Source organism: Oncorhynchus nerka, unplaced genomic scaffold (genome assembly GCF_034236695.1).
Source record: "Oncorhynchus nerka isolate Pitt River unplaced genomic scaffold, Oner_Uvic_2.0 unplaced_scaffold_1379, whole genome shotgun sequence".
NCBI classification, from domain to species: domain Eukaryota; kingdom Metazoa; phylum Chordata; class Actinopteri; order Salmoniformes; family Salmonidae; genus Oncorhynchus; species Oncorhynchus nerka.
In genome coordinates, this window is record NW_027039973.1 from 40,367 (window position 1) to 63,870 (window position 23,504).

The 23,504-nt window shown below is 47.0% G+C and overlaps 1 protein-coding gene across 2 annotated transcripts in view; it reads left to right on the forward strand.

Moving 5' to 3' along the window:
- The window catches only part of usp7 (ubiquitin specific peptidase 7 (herpes virus-associated)), a 49,245-nt gene that overhangs the window by 18,524 nt on the left and 7,217 nt on the right, over nucleotides 1-23,504 (forward strand). Inside the window, exons 10-27 of one of the 2 annotated variants that reach the window (XM_065015627.1) lie at nucleotides 168-250; nucleotides 2,749-2,858; nucleotides 4,263-4,440; nucleotides 4,712-4,856; nucleotides 6,145-6,275; nucleotides 6,613-6,747; nucleotides 7,117-7,218; nucleotides 7,313-7,418; nucleotides 10,782-10,874; nucleotides 12,501-12,568; nucleotides 12,690-12,790; nucleotides 13,484-13,637; nucleotides 14,935-15,002; nucleotides 15,507-15,615; nucleotides 16,634-16,711; nucleotides 19,368-19,468; nucleotides 20,707-20,806; nucleotides 20,924-21,043. In XM_065015627.1, coding sequence (XP_064871699.1) covers nucleotides 168-250; nucleotides 2,749-2,858; nucleotides 4,263-4,440; nucleotides 4,712-4,856; nucleotides 6,145-6,275; nucleotides 6,613-6,747; nucleotides 7,117-7,218; nucleotides 7,313-7,418; nucleotides 10,782-10,874; nucleotides 12,501-12,568; nucleotides 12,690-12,790; nucleotides 13,484-13,637; nucleotides 14,935-15,002; nucleotides 15,507-15,615; nucleotides 16,634-16,711; nucleotides 19,368-19,468; nucleotides 20,707-20,806; nucleotides 20,924-21,043 — 1,982 coding nt within the window. The remainder of the gene's footprint in view (nucleotides 1-167; nucleotides 251-2,748; nucleotides 2,859-4,262; nucleotides 4,441-4,711; nucleotides 4,857-6,144; nucleotides 6,276-6,612; nucleotides 6,748-7,116; nucleotides 7,219-7,312; nucleotides 7,419-10,781; nucleotides 10,875-12,500; nucleotides 12,569-12,689; nucleotides 12,791-13,483; nucleotides 13,638-14,934; nucleotides 15,003-15,506; nucleotides 15,616-16,633; nucleotides 16,712-19,367; nucleotides 19,469-20,706; nucleotides 20,807-20,923; nucleotides 21,044-23,504) is intronic. The other variant, XM_065015628.1, reaches the window with a different exon arrangement.

Below are 23,504 nucleotides of genomic sequence, written 5' to 3' on the forward strand. Positions count from 1 at the left end.
GTGTGTGTGGCGAACTGTTTGTTCTCTCTCTCTAGTCTTTGAGTCCTTTAAGGACTATGTCGTGTGTGTGTGGGGCTAACTGTTTGTTCTCTCTCTCTAGTCTTTGAGTCCTTTAAGGACTACGTCGTGTGTGTGTGGGGCTAACTGTTTGCTCTCTCTCTCTCTAGTCTTTGAGTCCTTTAAGGACTATGTCGCCGTGGAGCAGCTTGACGGAGACAACAAATACGACGCAGGAGAACACGGTCTACAGGTGAGGCCTTATTCAGGCCTTATGTATGGTTAAGATGCTTTATATGACTACGGATGAGGCCTTATTCAGGCTTTATAAAGGCCGTATGTATGGTTAAGATGCTTTATATGACTACGGATGAGGCCTTATTCAGGCTTTATAAAGGCCTTATGTATGGTTAAGGTGCTTTATATGACTACGGATGAGGCCTTATTCAGGCTTTATGTATGGTTAAGGTGCTTTATATGACTACGGATGAGGCCTTATTCAGGCCGTATGTATGGTTAAGATGCTTTATATGACTACGGATGAGGCCTTATTCAGGCTTTATAAAGGCCGTATGTATGGTTAAGATGCTTTATATGACTACGGATGAGGCCTTATTCAGGCTTTATAAAGGCCTTATGTATGGTTAAGGTGCTTTATATGACTACGGATGAGGCCTTATTCAGGCTTTATGTATGGTTAAGGTGCTTTATATGACTACGGATGAGGCCTTATTCAGGCCGTATGTATGGTTAAGGTGCTTTATATGACTACGGATGAGGCCTTATTCAGGCTTTATGTATGGTTAAGGTGCTTTATATGACTACGGATGAGGCCTTATTCAGGCTTTATAAAGGCTTTATGTATGGTTAAGATGCTTTATATGACTACGGATGAGGCCTTATTCAGGCTTTATAAAGGCCTTATGTATGGTTAAGATGCTTTATATGACTACGGATGAGGCCTTATTCAGGCCGTATGTATGGTTAAGATGCTTTATATGGCTACGGGCGAGGCCTTATTCAGGCCGTATGTATGGTTAAGATGCTTTATATGGCTACGGATGAGGCCTTATTCAGGCCGTATGTATGGTTAAGATGCTTTATATGACTACGGATGAGGCCTTATTCAGGCCGTATGTATGGTGAAGATGCTTTATATGACTACGGATGAGGCCTTATTCAGGCCGTATGTATGGTTAAGATGCTTTATATGGCTACGGGCGAGGCCTTATTCAGGCCGTATGTATGGTTAAGATGCTTTATATGGCTACGGATGAGGCCTTATTCAGGCCGTATGTATGGTTAAGATGCTTTATATGACTACGGATGAGGCCTTATTCAGGCTTTATAAAGGCCTTATGTATGGTTAAGATGCTTTATATGGCTACGGATGAAGCCTTATTCAGGCCGTATGTATGGTTAAGGTGCTTTATATGACTACGGATGAGGCCTTATTCAGGCTTTATAAAGGCCTTATGTATGGTTAAGATGCTTTATATGGCTACGGATGAGGCCTTATTCAGGCCGTATGTATGGTTAAGATGCTTTATATGACTACGGATGAGGCCTTATTCAGGCCGTATGTATGGTTAAGATGCTTTATATGACTACGGATGAGGCCTTATTCAGGCTTTATTCAGGCCGTATGTATGGTTAAGGTGCTTTTTATACGGATGACTTATTCAGGGATGAGGTTAAGATGCTTTATATTCGGATGAGGCTTTATTCAGGCTTTATGTATGTATGGTTAAGATGCTTTATATGGCTACGGATGAGGCCTTATTCAGGCTTTATTCAGGCCGTATGTATGGTTAAGGTGCTTTATATGACTACGGATGAGGCCTTATTCAGGCTTTATAAAGCCCGTATGTATGGTTAAGATGCTTTATATGACTACGGATGAGGCCTTATTCAGGCTTTATAAAGGCCTTATGTATGGTTAAGATGCTTTAATTGACTACGGATGAGGCCTTATTCAGGCCATATGTATGGTTAAGGTGCTTTATATGACTACGGATGAGGCCTTATTCAGGCTTTATAAAGGCCTTATGTATGGTTAAGATGCTTTATATGGCTACGGATGAGGCCTTATTCAGGCTTTATAAAGGGTGTGTACAGGATTTATAGATGTTTTATAAACACTCAGACTACATAACATGTTCATAGTGAGGTTATATAGTTGATGATGGGTGTATGTGTGCTTTAGGAACATGGCCTATAGGTGAGGTTGTAGAACAGCTGGCCAATCATGTTTGGTTCGAGGGCCGCAACGGGATTTCAAAAATTCTTAGGACGGATTTGTTGGTCAAAATCAGTTCTTTGGACCAGAGAAGGGTCAGTTAGTTGAACATCTCTAGGTCCTATATAATCTACACATACTCTCTGTCTAGATTCAGACCTGGGGGGTCTCTGGTCCTGTATAATCTACACATACTCTCTGTCTAGATTCAGACCCGGGGGGTCTAGACTCAGACCTGGGGGGTCTCTGGGTCCTTTATAATCTACACATACTCTCTGTCTAGATTCAGACCTGGGGGGTCTCTGGTCCTGTATAATCTACACATACTCTCTGTCTAGATTCAGACCTGGGGGGTCTCTGGTCCTGTATAATCTACACATACTCTCTGTCTAGATTCAGACCCGGGGGGTCTAGATTCAGACCTGGGTGGTCTCTGGTCCTGTATAATCTACTGGAGGTAGGACACATGGATGATGATTCAGTAGACTTACCGGTCATGTGTGTGTTTTCAGGAAGCAGAGAAGGGTGTGAAGTTCCTGACTTTCCCTCCCATACTGCACCTGCAGCTGATGAGGTTCATGTACGACCCTCAGACCGACCAAAACATCAAGATCAACGACAGGTAACACACACCTACACACACACACCTGTCTAAACATGTTGATTCCACAGGTAAACTGACTATACCAAACGTTAAGAACAACTTCCTGATATTGAGTTGCATCCCCGTTTGCCCTCAGAACAGCCTCAATTCATCAGGGCGTGGCCTCCACAAGGTGTTGAAAGCCTTCCACAGGGATGCTGGCCCATGTTGACTCTACAAGGTGTTGAAAGCGTTCCACAGGGATGCTGGCCCATGTTGACTCCGGTGGGCCTGGCACCTACTACCCTACCCCGTTCAAAGGAACTAATATTTTCTCTTGTTCATTCACCCTCTGAATGGCAACACAATCCATGTCTCAATTGTCTCAAGGCTTAAAAAACATTCTTTAACCAGGTCTCCTCCCCTTCATCTACACTGATAGAAGAGGATTTAACAAGTGTCATCATATCTTTCACCTGGATTCACCTGGTCAGTCTGTGTCATGGAAAGAGCAGGTGTTCATAATGTTTTGTCAACCAAGTGTAGGTCATGGTAACTTAACCCCCCCTCCCCCCCCAGTGTAGGTCACGGTAACTTAACCCCCCCCCCAGTGTAGGTCACGGTAACCCCCAGTGTAACGGTAACTTAACCCCCCCAGTGTAGGTCACGGTAACTTAACCCCCCAGTGTAGGTCACGGTAACTTAACCCCCCAGTGTAGGTCACGGTAACTTAACCCCCCAGTGTAGGTCACGGTAACTTAACCCCCCAGTGTAGGTCACGGTAACTTAACCCCCCAGTGTAGGTCACGGTAACGTAACCCCCCCAGTGTAGGTCACCCCCCCCAGTGTAGGTCACGGTAACGTAACCCCCCCCCAGTGTGGGTCATGGTAACTTAACCCCCCAGTGTGGGTCAAAGCCCCACTGGGGTAACACAGCACATTCCTGTCTGCTTCACCAGGGAGTCTGATGTCCTGAATGGAGCTCATATTGAATCTACAACAGGAGGAACATGGAGACCAAAATACTAATCACAAAAATACCTTTTCTTCCTCTCCGTGTCTCTCCTCGCCCCCTCTCTGTGTCTGTGTCTCCTCTCTGTGTCTGTCCTCCCTCTCCTCTCTGTGTCTCTCCTCTCTCCTCTCTGTGTCTCTCCTCCCTCTCCTCTCTGTGTCTCCTCCCTCTCTGTGTCTGTCTCTCCTCTCTGTGTCTCTCCTCCCTCTCCTCTCTGTGTCTCTCCTCCCTCTCCTCTCTGTGTCTCTCCTCCCTCTCCTCTCTGTGTCTGTCTCTCCTCTCTGTGTCTCTCCTCCCTCTCCTCTCTGTGTCTCTCCTCCCCCTCTCTGTGTCTCTCCTCCCCCTCCTCTCTGTGTCTCTCCTCCCCCTCCTCTCTCTGTCTCTCCTCTGTCTCTCCTCTCCTGTGTCTCTGTCTCTCCTCCCCCTCCCAGGTTTGAGTTTCCGGAGCAGCTTCCCCTGGATGAGTTTCTCCAGAAGACTGACTCTAAGGACCCGGCCAACTACATCCTGCATGCCGTGCTGGTCCACAGTGGAGACAACCACGGAGGACACTATGTTGTCTACCTCAACCCCAAAGGAGACGGAAAAGTCAGCGTCAAGGAGCCCATCGTGAGTCCCCCAACCCACCAATCAGTTAAATGCAGTAGTATATTGGATCATTAATGGGGCTTAAGAACTACTGTTGTTTTTGTCAACCTGAAAGGTGTTTTATCATGTTATTAACACAGTAAGGGGAAATTATGTCATAATGTGCAGCCAACACTCTGCTCACGTGTCCTGAGAGATGATACAATGACGGTACATAAACTGTTTTCTTAATAAGGTACATCTGTCTCTCTCTGTCTCTCTCTGTCTCTCTCCCTCTCTCCTCCCCCTCCAGTGGTGTAAGTTTGATGATGACGTGGTGTCACGGTGCACCAAGGAGGAAGCCATTGAACACAACTACGGTGGCCATGACGACGACCTGTCAGTACGTCACTGCACCAACGCTTACATGCTGGTGTACATCCGCGAGTCCAAACTCAGTAAGTCACCTTGTGGTGCTTTATAACTCAGTAAGTCACCTTGTGGTGCTTTACAACTCAGTAAGTCACCTTGTGGTGCTTTACGACTCAGTAAGTCACCTTGTGGTGCTTTACGACTCAGTAAGTCACCTTGTGGTGCTTTACGACTCAGTAAGTCACCTTGTGGCGCTTTACGACTCAGTAAGTCACCTTGTGGCTCTTTACGACTCAGTAAGTCACCTTGTGGCGCTTTACGACTCAGTAAGTCACCTTGTGGCGCTTTACGACTCAGTAAGTCACCTTGTGGCGCTTTACGACTCAGTAAGTCACCTTGTGGCGCTTTACGACTCAGTAAGTCACCAGACTCAGTAAGTCACCTTGTGGCGCTTTACGACTCAGTAAGTCACCTTGTTTACGACTCAGTAAGTCACCTTGTGGCGCGACTCAGTAAGTCACCTTGTGGCGCTTACGACTCAGTAAGTCACCTTGTGGCGCGACTCAGTAAGTCACCTTGTGGCGCTTTACGACTCAGTAAGTCACCTTGTGGCGACTCAGTAAGTCACCTTGTGGCGCTTTACGACTCAGTAAGTCACCTTGTGGCGCTTTACGACTCAGTCAGTCACCTTGTGGCGCTTTACGACTCAGTCAGTCACCTTGTGGCGCTTTACGACTCAGTCAGTCACCTTGTGGCGCTTTACGACTCAGTCAGTCACCTTGGGGCGCTTTACGACTCAGTCAGTCACCTTACGACTCAGTCAGTCACCTTACGACTCAGTCAGTCACCTTGGGGCGCTTTACGACTCAGTCAGTCACCTTACGACTCAGTTACGACTCAGTAAGTCACGACTCAGTAAGTCACCTTACGACTCAGTAAGTCACCTTACGACTCAGTAAGTCACCTTACGACTCAGTAAGTCACCTTGGGGAGCTTTACGACTCAGTAAGTCAACTTGTGGTGCTGACGTTTTGCTCTATGAAGCCTTATACTACCTTTTGTAGCACATGATTCGGTAACCCTGTGTTTACCCGTCTCCCCCCAGGTGAGGTGTTGTTAGGTAACCCTGTGTTTACCCATCTCCCCCCAGGTGAGGTGTTGTTAGGTAACCCTGTGTTTACCCATCTCCCCCCAGGTGAGGTGTTGTTAGGTAACCCTGTGTTTACCCATCTCCCCCCAGGTGAGGTGTTGTTAGATAACCCTGTGTTTACCCATCTCCCCCCAGGTGAGGTGTTGTTAGGTAACCCTGTGTTTACCCATCTCCCCCCAGGTGAGGTGTTGTTAGGTAACCCTGTGTTTACCCATCTCCCCCAGGTGAGGTGCTGCTGGCTGTAAACGATGTGGACATCCCCCAGCAGCTGGTGGAGAGGCTTCAGGAGGAGAAGAGGGTTGAGGCTCAGAAGAGGAAGGAGCGACAGGAGGCCCATCTCTACATGCAGGTCCAGGTAAGGCTTGGAGTCCCCCAATCACAGGTCCAGGTAACAGAACAGCTTTTGGAGAATGTTGGTGTTATGAATCACTTGTCTCTCTCTCTCCATTTCTCTTCCCCCTCCCTCTGTCTCCCCCATCGCCCTCTCCCTCTCCTCCCCCATCGCCCTCTCCCTCTCCTCCTTTCTCTCTCTCCTCCGCTCTCCTCGCCCTCTCTCTTCCTCCTCTCTCCTCGCCCTCTCTCTCTTCCTCCGCTCTCCTCTCCATCCTCCCTCCCTCTCTCCTCCGCTCTCCTTCTTCTCCTTTCTCCTTTCTCTCTCCTCCGCTCTCCTTCTCCTCTCTCTCTCCTCCCAGATTGTGACAGAGGACCAGTTCTGTGGTCACCAGGGTAATGACATGTATGATGAGGAGAAGGTGAAGTACACTGTGTTCAAGGTCCTGAAGAGCTCCACGCTGCAGGAGTTTGTCCAGAATCTCTCCCAGACCATGGTGAGACTCCTGTCTCCTCTCTGTCTCTCTGTCTCTGTTCCTGTCTTCTCTCTGTCTCTCTCTCTCTCTCTGTTCCTGTCTTCTCTGTCTGTCTCTGTTTCTCTCTCTCTCTGTTCCTGTCTTCTCTGTCTCTCTCTCTCTCTCTGTTTCTCTCTCTCTCTCTCTGTTTCTCTCTCTCTCTCTGTTTCTCTCTCTCTCTGTTCCTGTCTTCTCTCTGTCTCAGTCTCTCTGTGTGTTGCTGTCCTCTCCTCCGTTAACCTTTAACCTGCTGTTCCACCTCTGTTCTACTTCTCCCGGAGGACGTCGAACCCTGGAGAGGAACCGTGCTTGTGTGTAGGCCCAGTCTGACAGTGTATTGATGTGCTACAGGGATTCCCACAGGACCAGATGAGGCTGTGGCCCATGCAGGCCCGGAGCAACGGCACCAAGAGACCTGCCATGCTGGACTACGAGGCAGACTGCAGCAAGTCTGTGAGTAACACAACCACCAGGTTGTCGTCTCTTGGAAGACAGTAGAGGGACTTGTGTGTGTGTGTGTGTAACCCTGTGTGTGTGTTCTCCCCAGATGATAGACTTGAGCGACAACGAGAATCCCTGGACTATATTTTTGGAGACGGTGGATCCTGAGATGGCTGCCAGCGGAGCAACGTTACCCAAGTTCGACAAAGACCGTGAGTTCAGACTGTTACCCAAGTTCGACAAAGACCGTGAGTTCAGACCGTTACCCAAGTTCGACAAAGACCGTGAGTTCAGACCGTTACCCAAGTTCGACAAAGACCGTGAGTTCAGACCGTTACCCAAGTTCGACAAAGACCGTGAGTTCAGACCGTTACCCAAGTTCGACAAAGACAAAGACCGTGAGTTCAGACCGTTACGTGAGTTCAGACTGTTACCCAAGTCGACAAAGACCGTGAGTTCGTTACAAAGACCGTGAGTTCAGACTGTTACCCAAGTTCGACAAAGACCGTGAGTTCAGACTGTTACCCAAGTTCGACAAAGACCGTGAGTTCAAAGACCGTGAGTTCAGACTGTTACCCAAGTTGAAATACCGTGAGTTCAGACTGTTAGCCAATTATCAAAGACCGTGAGTTCAGACTGTTAGCCAATTATCCAAGTTCGACTATTAGCCAATTATCAAAGACCGTGAGTTCAGACTGTTACCCAATTATCAAAGACCGTGAGTTCAGACTGTTACCCAAGTTCGACAAAGACCGTGAGTTCAGACTGTTACCCAAGTTCGACAAAGACCGTGAGTTCAGACTGTTACCCAAGTTCGACAAAGACCGTGAGTTCAGACTGTTACCCAAGTTCGACAAAGACCGTGAGTTCAGACTGTTAGCCAATTATCAAAGACCGTGAGTTCAGACTGTTAGCCAATTATCAAAGACCGTGAGTTCAGACTGTTAGCCAATTATCAAAGACCGTGAGTTCAGACTATTAGCCAATTATCAAAGACCGTGAGTTCAGACTATTAGCCAATTATCAAAGACCGTGAGTTCAGACCGTTACCCAAGTTCGACAAAGACCGGGAGTTCAGACCGTTACCCAAGTTCGACAAAGACCTGGAGTTCAGACCGAGTTCGACAAAGACCGGGAGTTCAGACTCGACAAAGACCGGGAGTTCAGACCGTTACCCAAGTTCGACAAAGACCGGGAGTTGAGTTCAAAGACTACCCAAGTTCGACAAAGACCCAAGTTCGACAAAGACCGGGAGTTCAGACCGTTAAAGACAAAGACCGGGAGTTCAGAGTTCAAGTTCGACAAAGACCGGGAGTTCAGACCGTTACCCAAGTTACAAAGACCGGGAGTTCAGACCGTTACCCAAGTTCGACAAAGACCGGGAGTTCAGACCGTTACCCAAGTTCGACAAAGACCGGGAGTTCAGACCGTTACCCAAGTTCGACAAAGACCGGGAGTTCAGACCGTTACCCAAGTTCGACAAAGACCGGGAGTTCAGACCGTTACCCAAGTTCGACCGGGAATTACCCAAGTTCGACAAAGACCGGAGTTCAGACTGTTACCCAATTATCAAAGACCGTGAGTTCAGACTGTTACCCAATTATCAAAGACCGTGAGTTCAGACTGTTAACCAATTATCAAAGAAGCCAATTACCGTGAGTTCAGACTGTTACCCAAGTTGACGCCAATTATCAAAGACTGTGACTATTAGAGTATCAAAGACTGTGACTATTAGCCAATTATCAAAGACCGTGACTATTAGCCAATTTCAAAGACCGTGACTATTAGCCAATTATCAAAGACCGTGACTATTAGCCAATTATCAAAGACCGTGACTATTAGCCAATTATCAAAGACCGTGACTATTAGCCAATTATCAAAGACCGTGACTATTAGCCAATTATCAAAGACCGTGACTATTAGCCAATTATCAAAGACCGTGACTATTAGCCAATTATCAAAGACCGTGACTATTAGCCAATTATCAAAGACCGTGACTATTAGCCAATTATCAAAGACCGTGACTATTAGCCCACCGTGACTATTAGCCAATTATCAAAGACCGTGACTATTAGCCAATTATCAAAGACCGTGACTATTAGCCAATTATCAAAGACCGTGACTATTAGCCAATTATCAAAGACCGTGACTATTAGCCAATTATCAAAGACCGTGACTATTAGCCAATTATCAAAGACCGTGACTATTAGCCAATTATCAAAGACCGTGACTGTTACCCAATTATCAAAGACCGTGAGTTCAGACTGTTACCCAATTATCAAAGACCGTGAGTTCAGACTGTTACCCAATTATCAAAGACTGTGACTATTAGCCAATTATCAAAGACTGTGACTATTAGCCAATTATCAAAGACTGTGACTATTAGCCAATTATCAAAGACTGTGACTATTAGCCAATTATCAAAGACTGTGACTATTAGCCAATTATCAAAGACCGTGACTATTAGCCAATTATCAAAGACCGTGACTATCAATTAAAGACCGTGACTATTAGCCAATTATCAAAGACCGTGACTATTAGCCAATTATCAAAGACCGTGACTATTAGCCAATTATCAAAGACCGTGACTATTAGCCAATTATCAAAGACCGTGACTATTAGCCAATTATCAAAGACGTGACTATTAGCCAATTATCAAAGACCCAAGACTATTAGCCAATTATCAAAGACCGTGACTATTAGCCAATTATCAAAGACCGTGACTATTAGTGACTATTAGCCAATTATCAAAGACTGTGACTATTAGCCAATTATCAAAGACCGTGACTATTAGCCAATTATCAAAGACCGTGACTATTAGCCAATTATCAAAGACCGTGACTATTAGCCAATTATCAAAGAACTATTAGCCAATTATCAAAGACCGTGACTATTAGCCAATTATCAAAGACCGTGACTATTAGCCAATTATCAAAGACCGTGACTATTAGCCAATTATCAAAGACCGTGACTATTAGCCAATTATCAAAGACCGTGACTATTAGCCAATTATCAGAGACCGGGACTATGACCCAATTATCAGAGACCGGGACTATGACCCAATTATCAGAGACCGGGACTATGACCCAATTATCAGAGACCGGGACTATGACCCAATTATCAGAGACCGGGACTATGACCCAATTATCAGAGACCGTGACTATGACCCAATTATCAGAGACCGTGACTATTAGCCAATTATCAGAGACCGGGACTATGACCCAATTATCAGAGACCGGGACTATGACCCAATTATCAGAGACCGGGACTATGACCCAATTATCAGAGACCGGGACTATGACCCAATTATCAGAGACCGGGACTATGACCCAATTATCAGAGACTGTTATTCCTATATTCCTTTATTCCCAAGTTGTTTAGGACACGGGGCGTTAACGCCCTCTGACTGGGGGGTTGACGCCCTCTGACTAACGACCACTAAGTACAAAGCAGCTACTTAAAGATGAAATCACAAGTCATTTCAAAGAAATGGATATGTTTTTTTTACGTAACTGTGGTCAAGTTAAAAATGGATTGTCCTTATTTTAATGATCGTCCTCAAACTCTCTTTTCAGACGACGTCATGCTGTTCTTGAAGATGTATGATCCAAAAAGCAGAAGCTTAAATTATTGTGGACATATCTACACAGCTATATCCTGTAAAATACGTACGTATCTTCTCCTAACAACACGTAAGGTGCCACCTCGGGGACTGGTTGCGCCACTTATTTTTAATTGAATTGTTTTACTTCTGTTAGGGGGGTTTCAGTTAGAGGGGTAGTTTCAGTTAGAGGGGGTTTCAGTTAGAGGGGTAGTTTCAGTTAGAGGGGTAGTTTCAGTTAGAGGGTAGTTTCAGTTAGAGGGGTAGTTTCAGTTAGAGGGGTAGTTTCAGTTAGAGGGGTAGTTTCAGTTAGAGGGTAGTTTCAGTTAGAGGGTAGTTTCAGTTAGAGGGGTAGTTTCAGTTAGAGGGGTAGTTTCAGTTAGAGGGTAGTTTCAGTTAGAGGGGTAGTTTCAGTTAGAGGGGTAGTTTCAGTTAGAGGGGTAGTTTCAGTTAGAGGGGTAGTTTCAGTTAGAGGGGTAGTTTCAGTTAGAGGGGTAGTTTCAGGAGGGGTAGTTTCAGTTAGAGGGGGGTAGTTTCAGTTAGAGGGGTAGTTTCAGTTAGAGTTCAGTTTCAGGGTAGTTTCAGTTAGAGGGTAGTTTCAGTTAGAGGGGTAGTTTCAGTTAGAGGGGTAGTTTCAGTTAGAGGGGTAGTTTCAGTTAGAGGGGTAGTTTCAGTTAGAGGGGTAGTTTCAGTTAGAGGGGTAGTTTCAGTTCAGTTAGAGGGGTTTCAGTTAGAGGGGTAGTTTCAGTTAGAGGGTAGTTTCAGTTAGAGGGGTAGTTTCAGTTAGAGGGGTAGTTTCAGTTAGAGGGGTAGTTTCAGTTAGAGGGGTAGTTTCAGTTAGAGGGGTAGTTTCAGTTAGAGGGGTAGTTTCAGTTAGAGGGGTAGTTTTCAGTTTCAGTTAGAGTAGTTTCAGTTAGAGGGGTAGTTTCAGTTAGAGGGGTAGTTTCAGTTAGAGGGTAGTTTCAGTTAGAGGGGTAGTTTCAGTTAGAGGGGGTTTCAGTTAGAGGGGGTTTCAGTTTCAGTTAGGGGGTTTCAGTTAGGGTAGTTTCAGTTAGAGGGGTTTCAGTTAGAGGGGGGTTTCAGTTAGAGGGGTAGTTTCAGTTAGAGGGGGGTTTCAGTTAGAGGGGGTTTCAGTTAGAGGGGTTTCAGTTAGGGGGTTTCAGTTAGAGGGGGGTTTCAGTTAGAGGGGGTTTCAGTTAGAGGTTTCAGGGTTTCAGTTAGAGGGGGTTTCAGTTAGAGGGGGTTTCAGTTAGAGGGGGTTTCAGTTAGAGGGGGTTTCAGTTAGAGGGGTTTAGAGAGGGGGGTTAGGGGGTTCAGTTAGGGGGGTGGTTCAGTTAGAGGGGGTGGTTCACTTAGAGGGGGGTGGTTCACTTAGAGGGGGTGGTTCACTTAGAGGGGGGGGTGGTTCACTTAGAGGGGGGTTCCCAGTTAGGCCTCCCCCTCCTTACTCAGCAGCACCACCTTGTTAAATCCTGAGGAGAACCCTGTGGTAGATGTGGAGTAGTTTTAGAGTTGAAGTGTGTGTAGCAGTGTTAAATCCTGAGGAGAACCCTGTGGTAGATGTGGAGTAGTTTTAGAGTTGAAGTGTGTGTAGCAGTGTTAAATCCTGAGGAGAACCCTGTGGTAGATGTGGAGTAGTATTAGAGTTGAAGTGTGTGTAGCAGTGTTAAATGTATGCTGTTTTCTCTACCAGGAGACCTGCTGCCCGTCATGTGTGAGAGAGCAGGCTTTCAACAGGAGACCAGCCTTATCCTCTATGAGGTGAACACACACACACACACACACACACTAGCCTTCTCTGAGTTGAGAACACAGGTCACCCAACTCCAGGTCTATCACATCTACACAAACAGCCTCCATCTCCCATGTGTCTGTGTTCCAGGAAGTGAAGCCTAATTTAACAGAGCGGATACAGGACTACGACGTGTCATTGGACAAGGCCCTGGATGAGCTCATGGACGGAGACATCATCGTCTTCCAGAAGTAAGTCATTCCAACATGGGAATCTAACAACAACCTACAGGAGGGAACCGAGATGGAGAGCCCTGCCCTGTTGTAGAGAATGTTCTGGTCATCTCAACACATTGTGTTTGGAGAATTCAGTAACATATTGACTAGCCTCTCCCAGCTAATGTCTCTGTTTTCTGTCTCTCCTCTCCTCCTTTCTCTCTCTCCTCTCCTCTCCTCCTTTCTCTCTCTCCTCTCCTCTCCTCCTTTCTCTCTCTCCTCTCCTCCTTTCTCTCTCCTCTCCTCCTTTCTCTCTCTCTCCTCTCCTCCTTTCTCTTTCTCTCCTCTCCTCCTTTCTCTCTCTCCTCTCCTCCTTTCTCTCTCTCCTCTCCTCCTTTCTCTCTCTCCTCTCCTCCTTTCCTCTCCTCCTTTCTCTCTCTCTCCTTTCTCTCTCTCTCCTTTCTCTCTCTCCTCTCCTCCTTTCTCTCTCTCCTCTCCTCTCCTCCTTTCTCTCTCTCCTCTCCTCTCCTCCTTTCTCTCTCTCCTCCTTTCTCTCCTCTCCTCTCCTCCTTTCTCTCTCTCCTCTCCTCCTTTCTCTCTCTCCTCTCCTCCTTTCTCTCTCTGCCTCCTCTCTCTCTCCTTGCCCTCTCTCTCTTCCTCCTCCCTCTCTCTCTCCTCCGCTCTGCTTCTTCTCCTCCTTTCTCCTCTCCTCTCCTCTCCTCTCTACAGAGACGACCCAGAGAACGACAGCAGTGAGCTGCCCACAGCCAAGGACTACTTCCGGGACCTCTACCACCGAGTGGACGTTATCTTCTGTGACAAGACCATCCACAACGACCCCGGCTTTGTCGTCACCCTCTCCAACAGGATGAACTACTTCCAGGTAACACACACTACCAACAGGATGAACTACCAGGTCAGCAAGAGGTCACACCGTCTTGCATTGTGGACGTTCCTTCAACATTTTGGGTATTGTTCCATAAAGCTAGTGTGTTTAAAGACATGCTCTGGTACTTTGGGTATTGTTCCATAAAGCTAGTGTGTTTAAAGACATGCTCTGGTACTTTGGGTATTGTTCCATAAAGCTAGTGTGTTTTGTTAAAGACATGCTCTGGTACTTTGGGTATTGTTCCATAAAGCTAGTGTGTTTTTAAAGACATGCTCTGGTACTTTGGGTATTGTTCCATAAAGCTAGTGTGTTTAAAGACATGCTCTGGTACTTTGGGTATTGTTCCATAAAGCTAGTGTTTTTAAAGACATGCTCTGGTACTTTGGGTATTGTTCCATAATGTTAAAGACATGTGTACTTTGGGTATTGTTTAAAGACATGCTCTGGTACTTTGGGTATTGTTCCATAAAGCTAGTGTGTTTAAAGACATGCTCTGGTACTTTGGGTATTGTTCCATAAAGCTAGTGTGTTTGTTAAAGACATGCTCTGGTACTTTGGGTATTGTTCCATAAAGCTAGTGTGTTTAAAGACATGCTCTGGTACTTTGGGTATTGTTCCATAAAGCTAGTGTGTTTAAAGACATGCTCTGGTACTTTGGGTATTGTTCCATAAAGCTAGTGTGTTTGTTAAAGACATGCTCTGGTACTTTGGGTATTGTTCCATAAAGCTAGTGTGTTTGTTAAAGACATGCTCTGGTACTTTGGGTATTGTTCCATAAAGCTAGTGTGTTTGTTAAAGACATGCTCTGGTACTTTGGGTATTGTTCCATAAAGCTAGTGTGTTTAAAGACATGCTCTGGTACTTTGGGTATTGTTCCATAAAGCTAGTGTGTTTGTTAAAGACATGCTCTGGTACTTTGGGTATTGTTCCATAAAGCTAGTGTGTTTGTTAAAGACATGCTCTGGTACTTTGGGTATTGTTCCATAAAGCTAGTGTGTTTAAAGACATGCTCTGGTACTTTGGGTATTGTTCCATAAAGCTAGTGTGTTTTGTTAAAGACATGCTCCGGTACTTTGGCCACTAAATGTATTTTTGAACCTACTGCTTTGGGCTGGATGTGTCAAGGTGTTTGTTGTTCATACTGTTGTTCATATTCATGTATAATCTATGATCGGAATTACTGTCTTACCTCAATTTGCCATGAAATCCGTAGTTTGAAAGCAACTGTTTTCTTGAAGCTGTGCCGCACCCTACAAAAGTACTGGAGAGTCTCTTTAACCTGTCTTGTCAGGTGGCGAAGACGGTGGCTCAGAGGTTGAACACAGATCCCATGCTCCTCCAGTTCTTCAAGTCCCAGGGGTAGGACTGCCGTCACACACACGGACACACACTCCGGTTTTACGTGCCGACACTTGAGTCGGTACAATAAGTTTGATGCCCCAAGTTGACTTGTTGAGTAACCTGTCCCTCTCTCTCTCGTCCTACTCCCTCTCTCTCCTCCTTCCCTCTCTCTCTCCTCCTCTCTCTCTCTCCTCCTCCCTCTCTCTCTCCTCCTCCCTCTCTCTCTCCTCCCCTCTCTCTCTCCTCCTCCCTCTCTCTCTTCTCCTCCTCTCTCTCTTCTCCTCCTCCCCACTCTCTCTCTTGTCCTTCTCTCTCTTGTCCTACTCCCTCTCTCTCTCGTCCTTCTCTCTCTCCTCCTCCTTCCTCTCTCTCTCCTCCTCCTTCCTCTCTCTCTCTCATCCTACTCCCCCCCCTCTCTCCTTCCCTCTCTCTCCTCCCCCTTCCCTATGTTTATCCTCCTTCTCTCCTTCCTCTGTCTCTCCTCCTCCTCTTTCCTCCCCCTCTCCTCTCCTCTCTGGGCAGGTACAGAGACGGACCTGGGAATCCTCTCAGACACAACTATGAAGGAACTCTCCGAGATTTGCTGCAGTTCTTCAAACCACGTCAACCCAAGAAACTCTACTACCAACAGGTAGGGGGGTGTGTGTGGGGGTGTGTGTGTGAGAGATATGATTGACAGTCGACGTGACAGCGGATGGCTGAGTCTATTTGAACTTGACTGGCGCGTCCCGGTGAAGAACTGTGTCTCTCTCGGTACACAGCAGAGCAGCGAGTCACTTCCTATCAGTCCCCATTCAGATGTTTAAGATACGAGTCCCTTCCTATCAGTCCCCATTCAGATGTTTAAGATACGAGTCACTTCCTATCAGTCCCCATTCAGATGTTTAAGATACGAGTCACTTCCTATCAGTCCCCATTCAGATGTTTAAGATACGAGTCACTTCCTATCAGTCCCCATTCAGATGTTTAAGATACGAGTCCCTTCCTATCAGTCCCCATTCAGATGTTTAAGATACGAGTCCCATCGGTCGGCAGACCCCAAACCCATCAGTGTCACACACACACCACACACACCTGCTCCATGCTGAAGCTCCTCCACCATCAGAGAGGAGTATTATATAAGGCCTGCTCTTAGCCTCTGACCAGGCTTTCAACTACATTATCTTTCCTCGTGATTCTCCTGGCCTTTCAACATTATCTTTCCTCGTGATACTCCTGGTCTTTCAACATGATATTTTCTCATGATTCTCCTAGGCGTTCAACTACATTATCGTTCCTCGTGATTCTCCCGGTCTTTCAACATTATCTTGATTCATCCAGTTGCATTAGATGTTGCTCTACAGCCCAACTGTTTTAGCTTATTATTTTACTATATTAAAACATTTTAAAATGTGTTTGTCCGATAGGGAGCGATGGCCTCGTACATCACAATGTTTTCTGGGTACATAATCACGATAGGACATAGGTTGACATTGTGTGTGTACCTGTGGGTGTGGGGGTGTACCTGTGGGTGTTGTACCTATGGGTGTTTGTGTTTCGTGGGTGTGTTTACCTTTTGGGGGTGTGTGTGTACCTTAGGGTGTGGGGGTGTACCTGTGTGTGTGTATCTGTGTGTGTGTGTACTGACTGTTAATGTTGTCTCCTCTCAGTTGAAGATGAAGATCACAGACTTTGAGAACAGGAGGAGCTTTAAGTCCATATGGCTCAACAGCCAATACAGAGAAGAGGTAACATCACACCCCCCTCCCTGTTTACATTACACACAGTAGAGAGGTAACATCACACCCCCCTCCCTGTTTAGATTACACACAGTAGAGAGGTAACATCACACCCCCCTCCCTGTTTAGATTACACACAGTAGAGAGACGACATTTATATTACACACAGTAGAGAGACGACATTTGGATTACACACAGTAGAGAGACGACATTTGGATTACACACAGTAGAGACGACATTTGGATTACACACAGTAGAGAGACGACATTTAGATTACACACAGTAGAGAGACGACATTTATATTACACACAGTAGAGAGACGACATTTAGATTACACACAGTAGAGACGACATTTAGATTACACACAGTAGAGACGACATTTAGATTACACACAGTAGAGACGACATTTATATTACACACAGTAGAGACGACATTTATATTACACACAGTAGAGAGACAACATTACACACGACATTTAGATTACACACAGTAGAGAGACGACATTTATATTACACACAGTAGAGAGACACATTTAGACATTTAGATTACACACAGCGACATTTAGATTACACACAGTAGACGACATTTAGATTACACACAGTAGACGACATTTATATTACACACAGTAGAGAGACGACATTTATATTACACACAGTAGAGAGACGACATTTAGATTACACACAGTAGAGACGACATTTAGATTACACACAGTAGAGAGACGACATTTAGATTACACACAGTAGAGAGACGACATTTAGATTACACACAGTAGAGAGACGACATTTAGATTACACACAGTAGAGAGACGACATTTATATTACACACAGTAGAGAGACGACATTTTATTACACAGTAGAGACGACATTTAGATTACACACAGTAGAGACGACATTTAGATTACACACAGTAGACAGACGACTTTGGATTACACACAGTAGACAGACGACATTTAGATTACACACAGTAGAGAGACATTACACACAGTAGAGACATTTGGATTACACACAGTAGAGAGGCGACATTTAGATTACACACAGTAGAGACGACATTTAGATTACACACAGTAGAGACGACATTTAGATTACACACAGTAGAGAGACGACATTTGGATTACACACAGTAGAGAGACGACAGATTACACACAGTAGACGACATTTGGATTACACACAGTAGAGGGACGACATTTATATTACACACAGTAGAGATACGACATTTATATTACACACAGTAGAGACGACATTTAGATTACACACAGTAGAGACAACATTACACACAGTAGACAGACGACATTTGGATTACACACAGTAGAGAGACAACATTACACACAGTAGAGAGACGACATTTAGATTACACACAGTAGAGAGACGACATTTAGATTACACACAGTAGAGAGACGACATTTAGATTACACACAGTAGACAGACGACATTTAGATTACACACAGTAGAGAGACGACATTTAGATTACACACAGTAGAGACGACATTTAGATTACACACAGTAGAGACGACATTTAGATTACACACAGTAGAGAGACGACATTTAGATTACACACAGTAGAGAGACGACATTTAGATTACACACAGTAGAGACAACTCTTCACTTTATTCTCCAGCTTTTTGAATTTGATTTGTTTTCTGAGGCGACAGAATAGAATGTCATATTTTTTATTTGAGGGTATTTTCATATCTGTTTTACTGTTTTAGATATTAAATCACTTTATGTATCTAGTATCATGTATTAAAATAGTCAACTGTTTAGCATTTGGTCCCATATACCTAGCATGCAATGACTATATCCATCAAGCTTGTGACTACCAACTAGTTGGATGAATTTGTGGTATGTTGTGCCCAATAGAAATGAAGGGTAAATAATGTTTTGTCATTTTAGAGTCACTTTTATTGTAAATAAGAATAGTAGTAGTGGGGGGCGGGGCCTGATCATACCGCCCTGTTATCAGTAGTAGTGTGGGGCGGGGCCTGATCATACCGCCCTGTTATTGGTAGTAGTGTGGGGCGGGGCCTGATCATACCGCCCTGTTCTTGGTTATGGTGGTGGGGCGGGGCCAGATCATACCGCCCTGTTATTGGTAGTAGTGTGGGGCGGGGCCTGATCATACCGCCCTGTTATTGGTAGTAGTGTGGGGCGGGGCCTGATCATACCGCCCTGTTATTGGTAGTAGTGGGGGGCGGGGCCTGATCATACCGCCCTGTTATTGGTAGTAGTGTGGGGCGGGGCCTGATCATACCGCCCTGTTATTGGTTATGGTGTGGGGCGGGGCCTGATCATACCGCCCTGTTATTGGTAGTAGTGTGGGGCGGGGCCTGATATTTTAATGTTACACCAAAACAAGCTGCAAATGTATCTGACAAGTTTGTAGAGTCACAAGCTTGACATACTCATTGCGTGCTAGAAATATGGGACCAAACACAAAACCTTTCACTATTTTAATACAGCCAAGTGAAATTGTCTCAATACTTCTGACGTCTTCAAAAGGGGGAACTAGATGTAGAAAGTACATAAATAAAATAAATATGTGTATGAAAATACCCTCAAATAAAAAGTAACATTCTGTACTGTCACCTCGTATGAAAAATGTGATCTCACTCAGGCTTTCTAACCTTTTGACCCTGATGATGAATAAATGACTAACTCTCTCCCTCCAGGAGATCACTCTCTACCCAGATAAACACGGCTGTGTCAGGGACCTGCTGGAGGAATGTAAAAAAGCTGTGGAGCTCTCCGACAAAGGCTCAGAGAAGCTCCGGTAAGCAGAGAGACTGTCACCACAGTGCTGCCCTCTGGTGGTCAGGCCTGTATTACACCCTGGGGTTCTTCAATGGTATTGATATGCCTCTGGTGGTCAGGCCTGTATTACACCCTGGGGTTCTTCAATGGTATTAATATGCCTCTGGTGGTCAGGCCTGTATTACATCCTGGGGTTCTTCAATGCTATTATTAGGCATAACTGCTGCTGTTCTCTACTTTTCTCCACCCTGCCTCTAACCTCTCACTCCCTCTCTCCCTCACGCCCTCTCTCTCCCTCACGCCCTCTCTCTCTCTCCCTCACGCCCTCTCTCTCTCTCCCTCACGCCCTCTCTCTCTCTCCCTCACGCCCTCTCTCTCTCTCCCTCACGCCCTCTCTCTCTCTCTCCCTCACGCCCTCTCTCTCTCTCCCTCACGCCCTCTCTCTCTCTCTTCCTCACGCCCTCTCTCTCTCTCTTCCTCACGCCCTCTCTCTCTCTCTTCCTCACGCCCTCTCTCTCTCTCTCTCCCTCACGCCCTCTCTCTCTCTCTCCTCACGCCCTCTCTCTCTCTCTCTCCCTCACGCCCTCTCTCTCTCTCCCTCACGCCCTCTCTCTCTCTCCCTCACGCCCTCTCTCTCTCTCTTCCTCACGCCTCTCTCTCTCTCTCTCTCTTCCTCCGCCCCTCTCTCTCTCTCTCCTCACGCCCTCTCTCTCTCTCTCTCTCTCGCCCTCTCTCTCTCTCTCACGCCCCTCTCTCTCTCACGCCTCACGCCCTCTCTCTCTCTCTCACGCCCTCCTCTCTCTCTCACGCCCTCTCTCTCTCTCACTCCTCTCTCTCTCTCTCTCTCTCTCTCTCTCTCCTCACGCCCTCTCTCTCTCTCTCTCTCCCTCACGCCCTCTCTCTCTCTCTCTCTCCCTCACTCCCTCACGCCCTCTCTCTCTCTCTCCCTCACGCCCTCTCTCTCTCTCTCCCTCACGCCCTCTCTCTCTCTCCCTCACGCCCTCTCTCTCTCTCTCCCTCTCTCTCTCTCTCTCCTCTCTCCCTCACGCCCTCTCTCTCTCTCTCTCTCTCTCCCTCACGCCCTCTCTCTCTCTCTCTCTCTCTCCCTCACGCCCTCTCTCTCTCTCTCTCTCTCTCTCTCCCTCACGCCCTCTCTCTCTCTCTCTCTCTCTCTCTCCCTCACGCCCTCTCTCTCTCTCTCCCTCTCTCCCTCTCTCTCTCTCTCTCACGCCCTCTCTCTCCCACCTCCCTCTCCAGACTGTTGGAGATAGTAAGCTATAAGATCATCGGGGTTCACCAGGAGGACGAGCTGTTAGAATGTTTATCTCCCGCCGCCAGCCGTACCTTCAGAATAGAGGTATGTTTTTTCTCCTCTTGTTCTCTCTCTGCTCACTCCTCTCTCTCTCTCTCTCCACACTGTCAGAATAGAGGTACGTTCCTCCTCTCCTCCTGACCCCTCTCTCTCTCGCTCTAGGAACTTCCTCTGGACCAGGTAGACCTGGATAAGGACACTGAGATGTTGATTCCCGTCGCACATTTCCACAAGGAGGTCTTTGGAACGTTTGGAATCCCTTTCCTGTTGAAGATCAGACAGGTGTGTTGTCTTACTCTGTTTCATGTCTCACTGACTGGATCTGGTGGGACTGACTGGATCTGGTGGGACTGACTGTTCTGACTGGATCTGGATCTGGTGGGACTGACTGGATCTGGTGTGACTGACTGTTCTGACTGGATCTGGTGGGACTGACTGTTCTGACTGGATCTGGTGGGACTGACTGTTCTGACTGGATCTGGTGGGACTGACTGTTCTGACTGGATCTGGTGGGACTGACTGTTCTGACTGGATCTGGTGGGACTGACTGTTCTGACTGGATCTGGTGGGACTGACTGTTCTGACTGGATCTGGTGGGACTGACTGTTCTGACTGGATCTGGTGGGACTGACTGTTCTGACTGGATCTGGTGGGACTGACTGTTCTGACTGGATCTGGTGGGACTGACTGTTCTGACTGGATCTGGTGGGACTGACTGTTCTGACTGGATCTGGTGGGACTGACTGGATCTGGTGGGACTGACTGGATCTGGACTGACTGGACTGACTGGATCTGGATGACTGGATCTGGTGGGACTGACTGTTCTGACTGGATCTGGTGGGACTGACTGTTCTGACTGGATCTGGTGGGACTGACCTGACTGGATCTGGTGGGACTGACTGATCTGGTGGGACTGGCTGTTCTGACTGGCTGGATCTGGTGGGACTGGCTGTTCTGACTGGCTGGATCTGGTGGGACTGACTGGATCTGGTGGGACTGGCTGGATCTGGTGGGACCAACTGTGGGACTGGCTGGATCTGGTGGGATCTGGGACTGACTGGATCTGGTGCTGGATCTGGTGGGACTGGCTGGATCTGGTGGGACTGGCTGGATCTGGTGGGACTGACTGGATCTGGTGGGACTGACTGGATCTGGTGGGACTGGACTGTGGACTGGCTGGATCTGGTGGGACTGACTGTTCTGACTGGCTGGATCTGGTGGGACTGACTGTTCTGACTGGCTGGATCTGGTCTGACTGGATCTGGTGGGACCGGCTGGATCTGGTGGGATCTGGTGGGACTGACTGTTCTGACTGGATCTGGTGGGACTGCTGGACTGACTGCTGGATCTGGTGGGACTGGCTGGATCTGGTGGGACTGACTGGACTGGGACTGTTCTGACTGGATCTGGTGGGACTGACTGTTCTGACTGGATCTGGTGGGACTGACTGTTCTGACTGGATCTGGTGGGACTGACTGGATCTGGATCTGGTGGGACTGACTGTTCTGACTGGATCTGGTGGGACTGACTGTTCTGACTGACTGACTGTTCTGACTGGATCTGGTGGGACTGACTGTTCTGACTGACTGGCTGGATCTGGTGGGACTGACTGGATCTGGTGGGACTGGCTGGATCTGGTGGGACTGACTGGATCTGGTGGGGACTGGATCTGGTGGGACTGACTGGCTGGATCTGGTGGGACTGACTGGATCTGGTGGGACTGGCTGGATCTGGTGGGACTGTTCTGCTGGATCTGGTGGGACTGGCTGGATCTGGTGGGACTGGCTGGATCTGGTGGGACTGGCTGGATCTGGTGGGACTGGCTGGATCTGGTGGGACTGGCTGGATCTGGTGGGACTGGCTGGATCTGGTGGGACTGGACTGGATCTGGTGGGACTGACTGTTCTGACTGGCTGGATCTGGTGGGACTGGCTGGATCTGGTGGGACTGGCTGGATCTGGTGGGACTGACTGGATCTGGTGTGACTGTTCTGGATCTGGTGTGACTGACTGTTCTGGATCTGGTGTGACTGACTGTTCTGGATCTGGTGTGACTGACTGTTCTGGATCTGGTGTGACTGACTGTTCTGGATCTGGTGTGACTGACTGTTCTGGATCTGGTGTGACTGACTGTTCTGGATCTGGTGTGAGTGACAGCCTAATGGTGAAGCATGTCTGTCCTGCTGTCTCAGACAGAGGTGTCTAGTCTACTGTAGCTGATGATAAAGCATGTCTGTCCTGCTGTCTCAGACAGAGGTGTCTAGTCTACTGTCTCAGACAGAGGTGTCTAGTCTACTGTCTCAGACAGAGGTGTCTAGTCTACTGTCTCAGACAGAGGTGTCTAGTCTACTGTCTCAGACAGAGGTGTCTAGTCTACTGTCTCAGACAGAGGTGTCTAGTCTACTGTCTCAGACAGAGGTGTCTAGTCTACTGTCTCAGACAGAGGTGTCTAGTCTACTGTCTCAGACAGAGGTGTCTACTGTCTCAGACAGAGGTGTCTAGTCTACTGTCTCAGACAGTAGTAGGCACTGCTACTATTTTTGCCACATAATGTTGTTAAAACAAGATATTGCTTTGCCACATTTTTTGCAGTATTACTTTAGTGCCTTGTTGCAAACCGGATGCCTATTCATATTGTGTGCAGGCATCCTTTTCACTAGATTAGTATTGTGGATTAACAACAAATGTTGCTACTGAGGAACCATTTTGGGTTTCAGTAGAACTTTTGAATGAGTGAAGCTTTT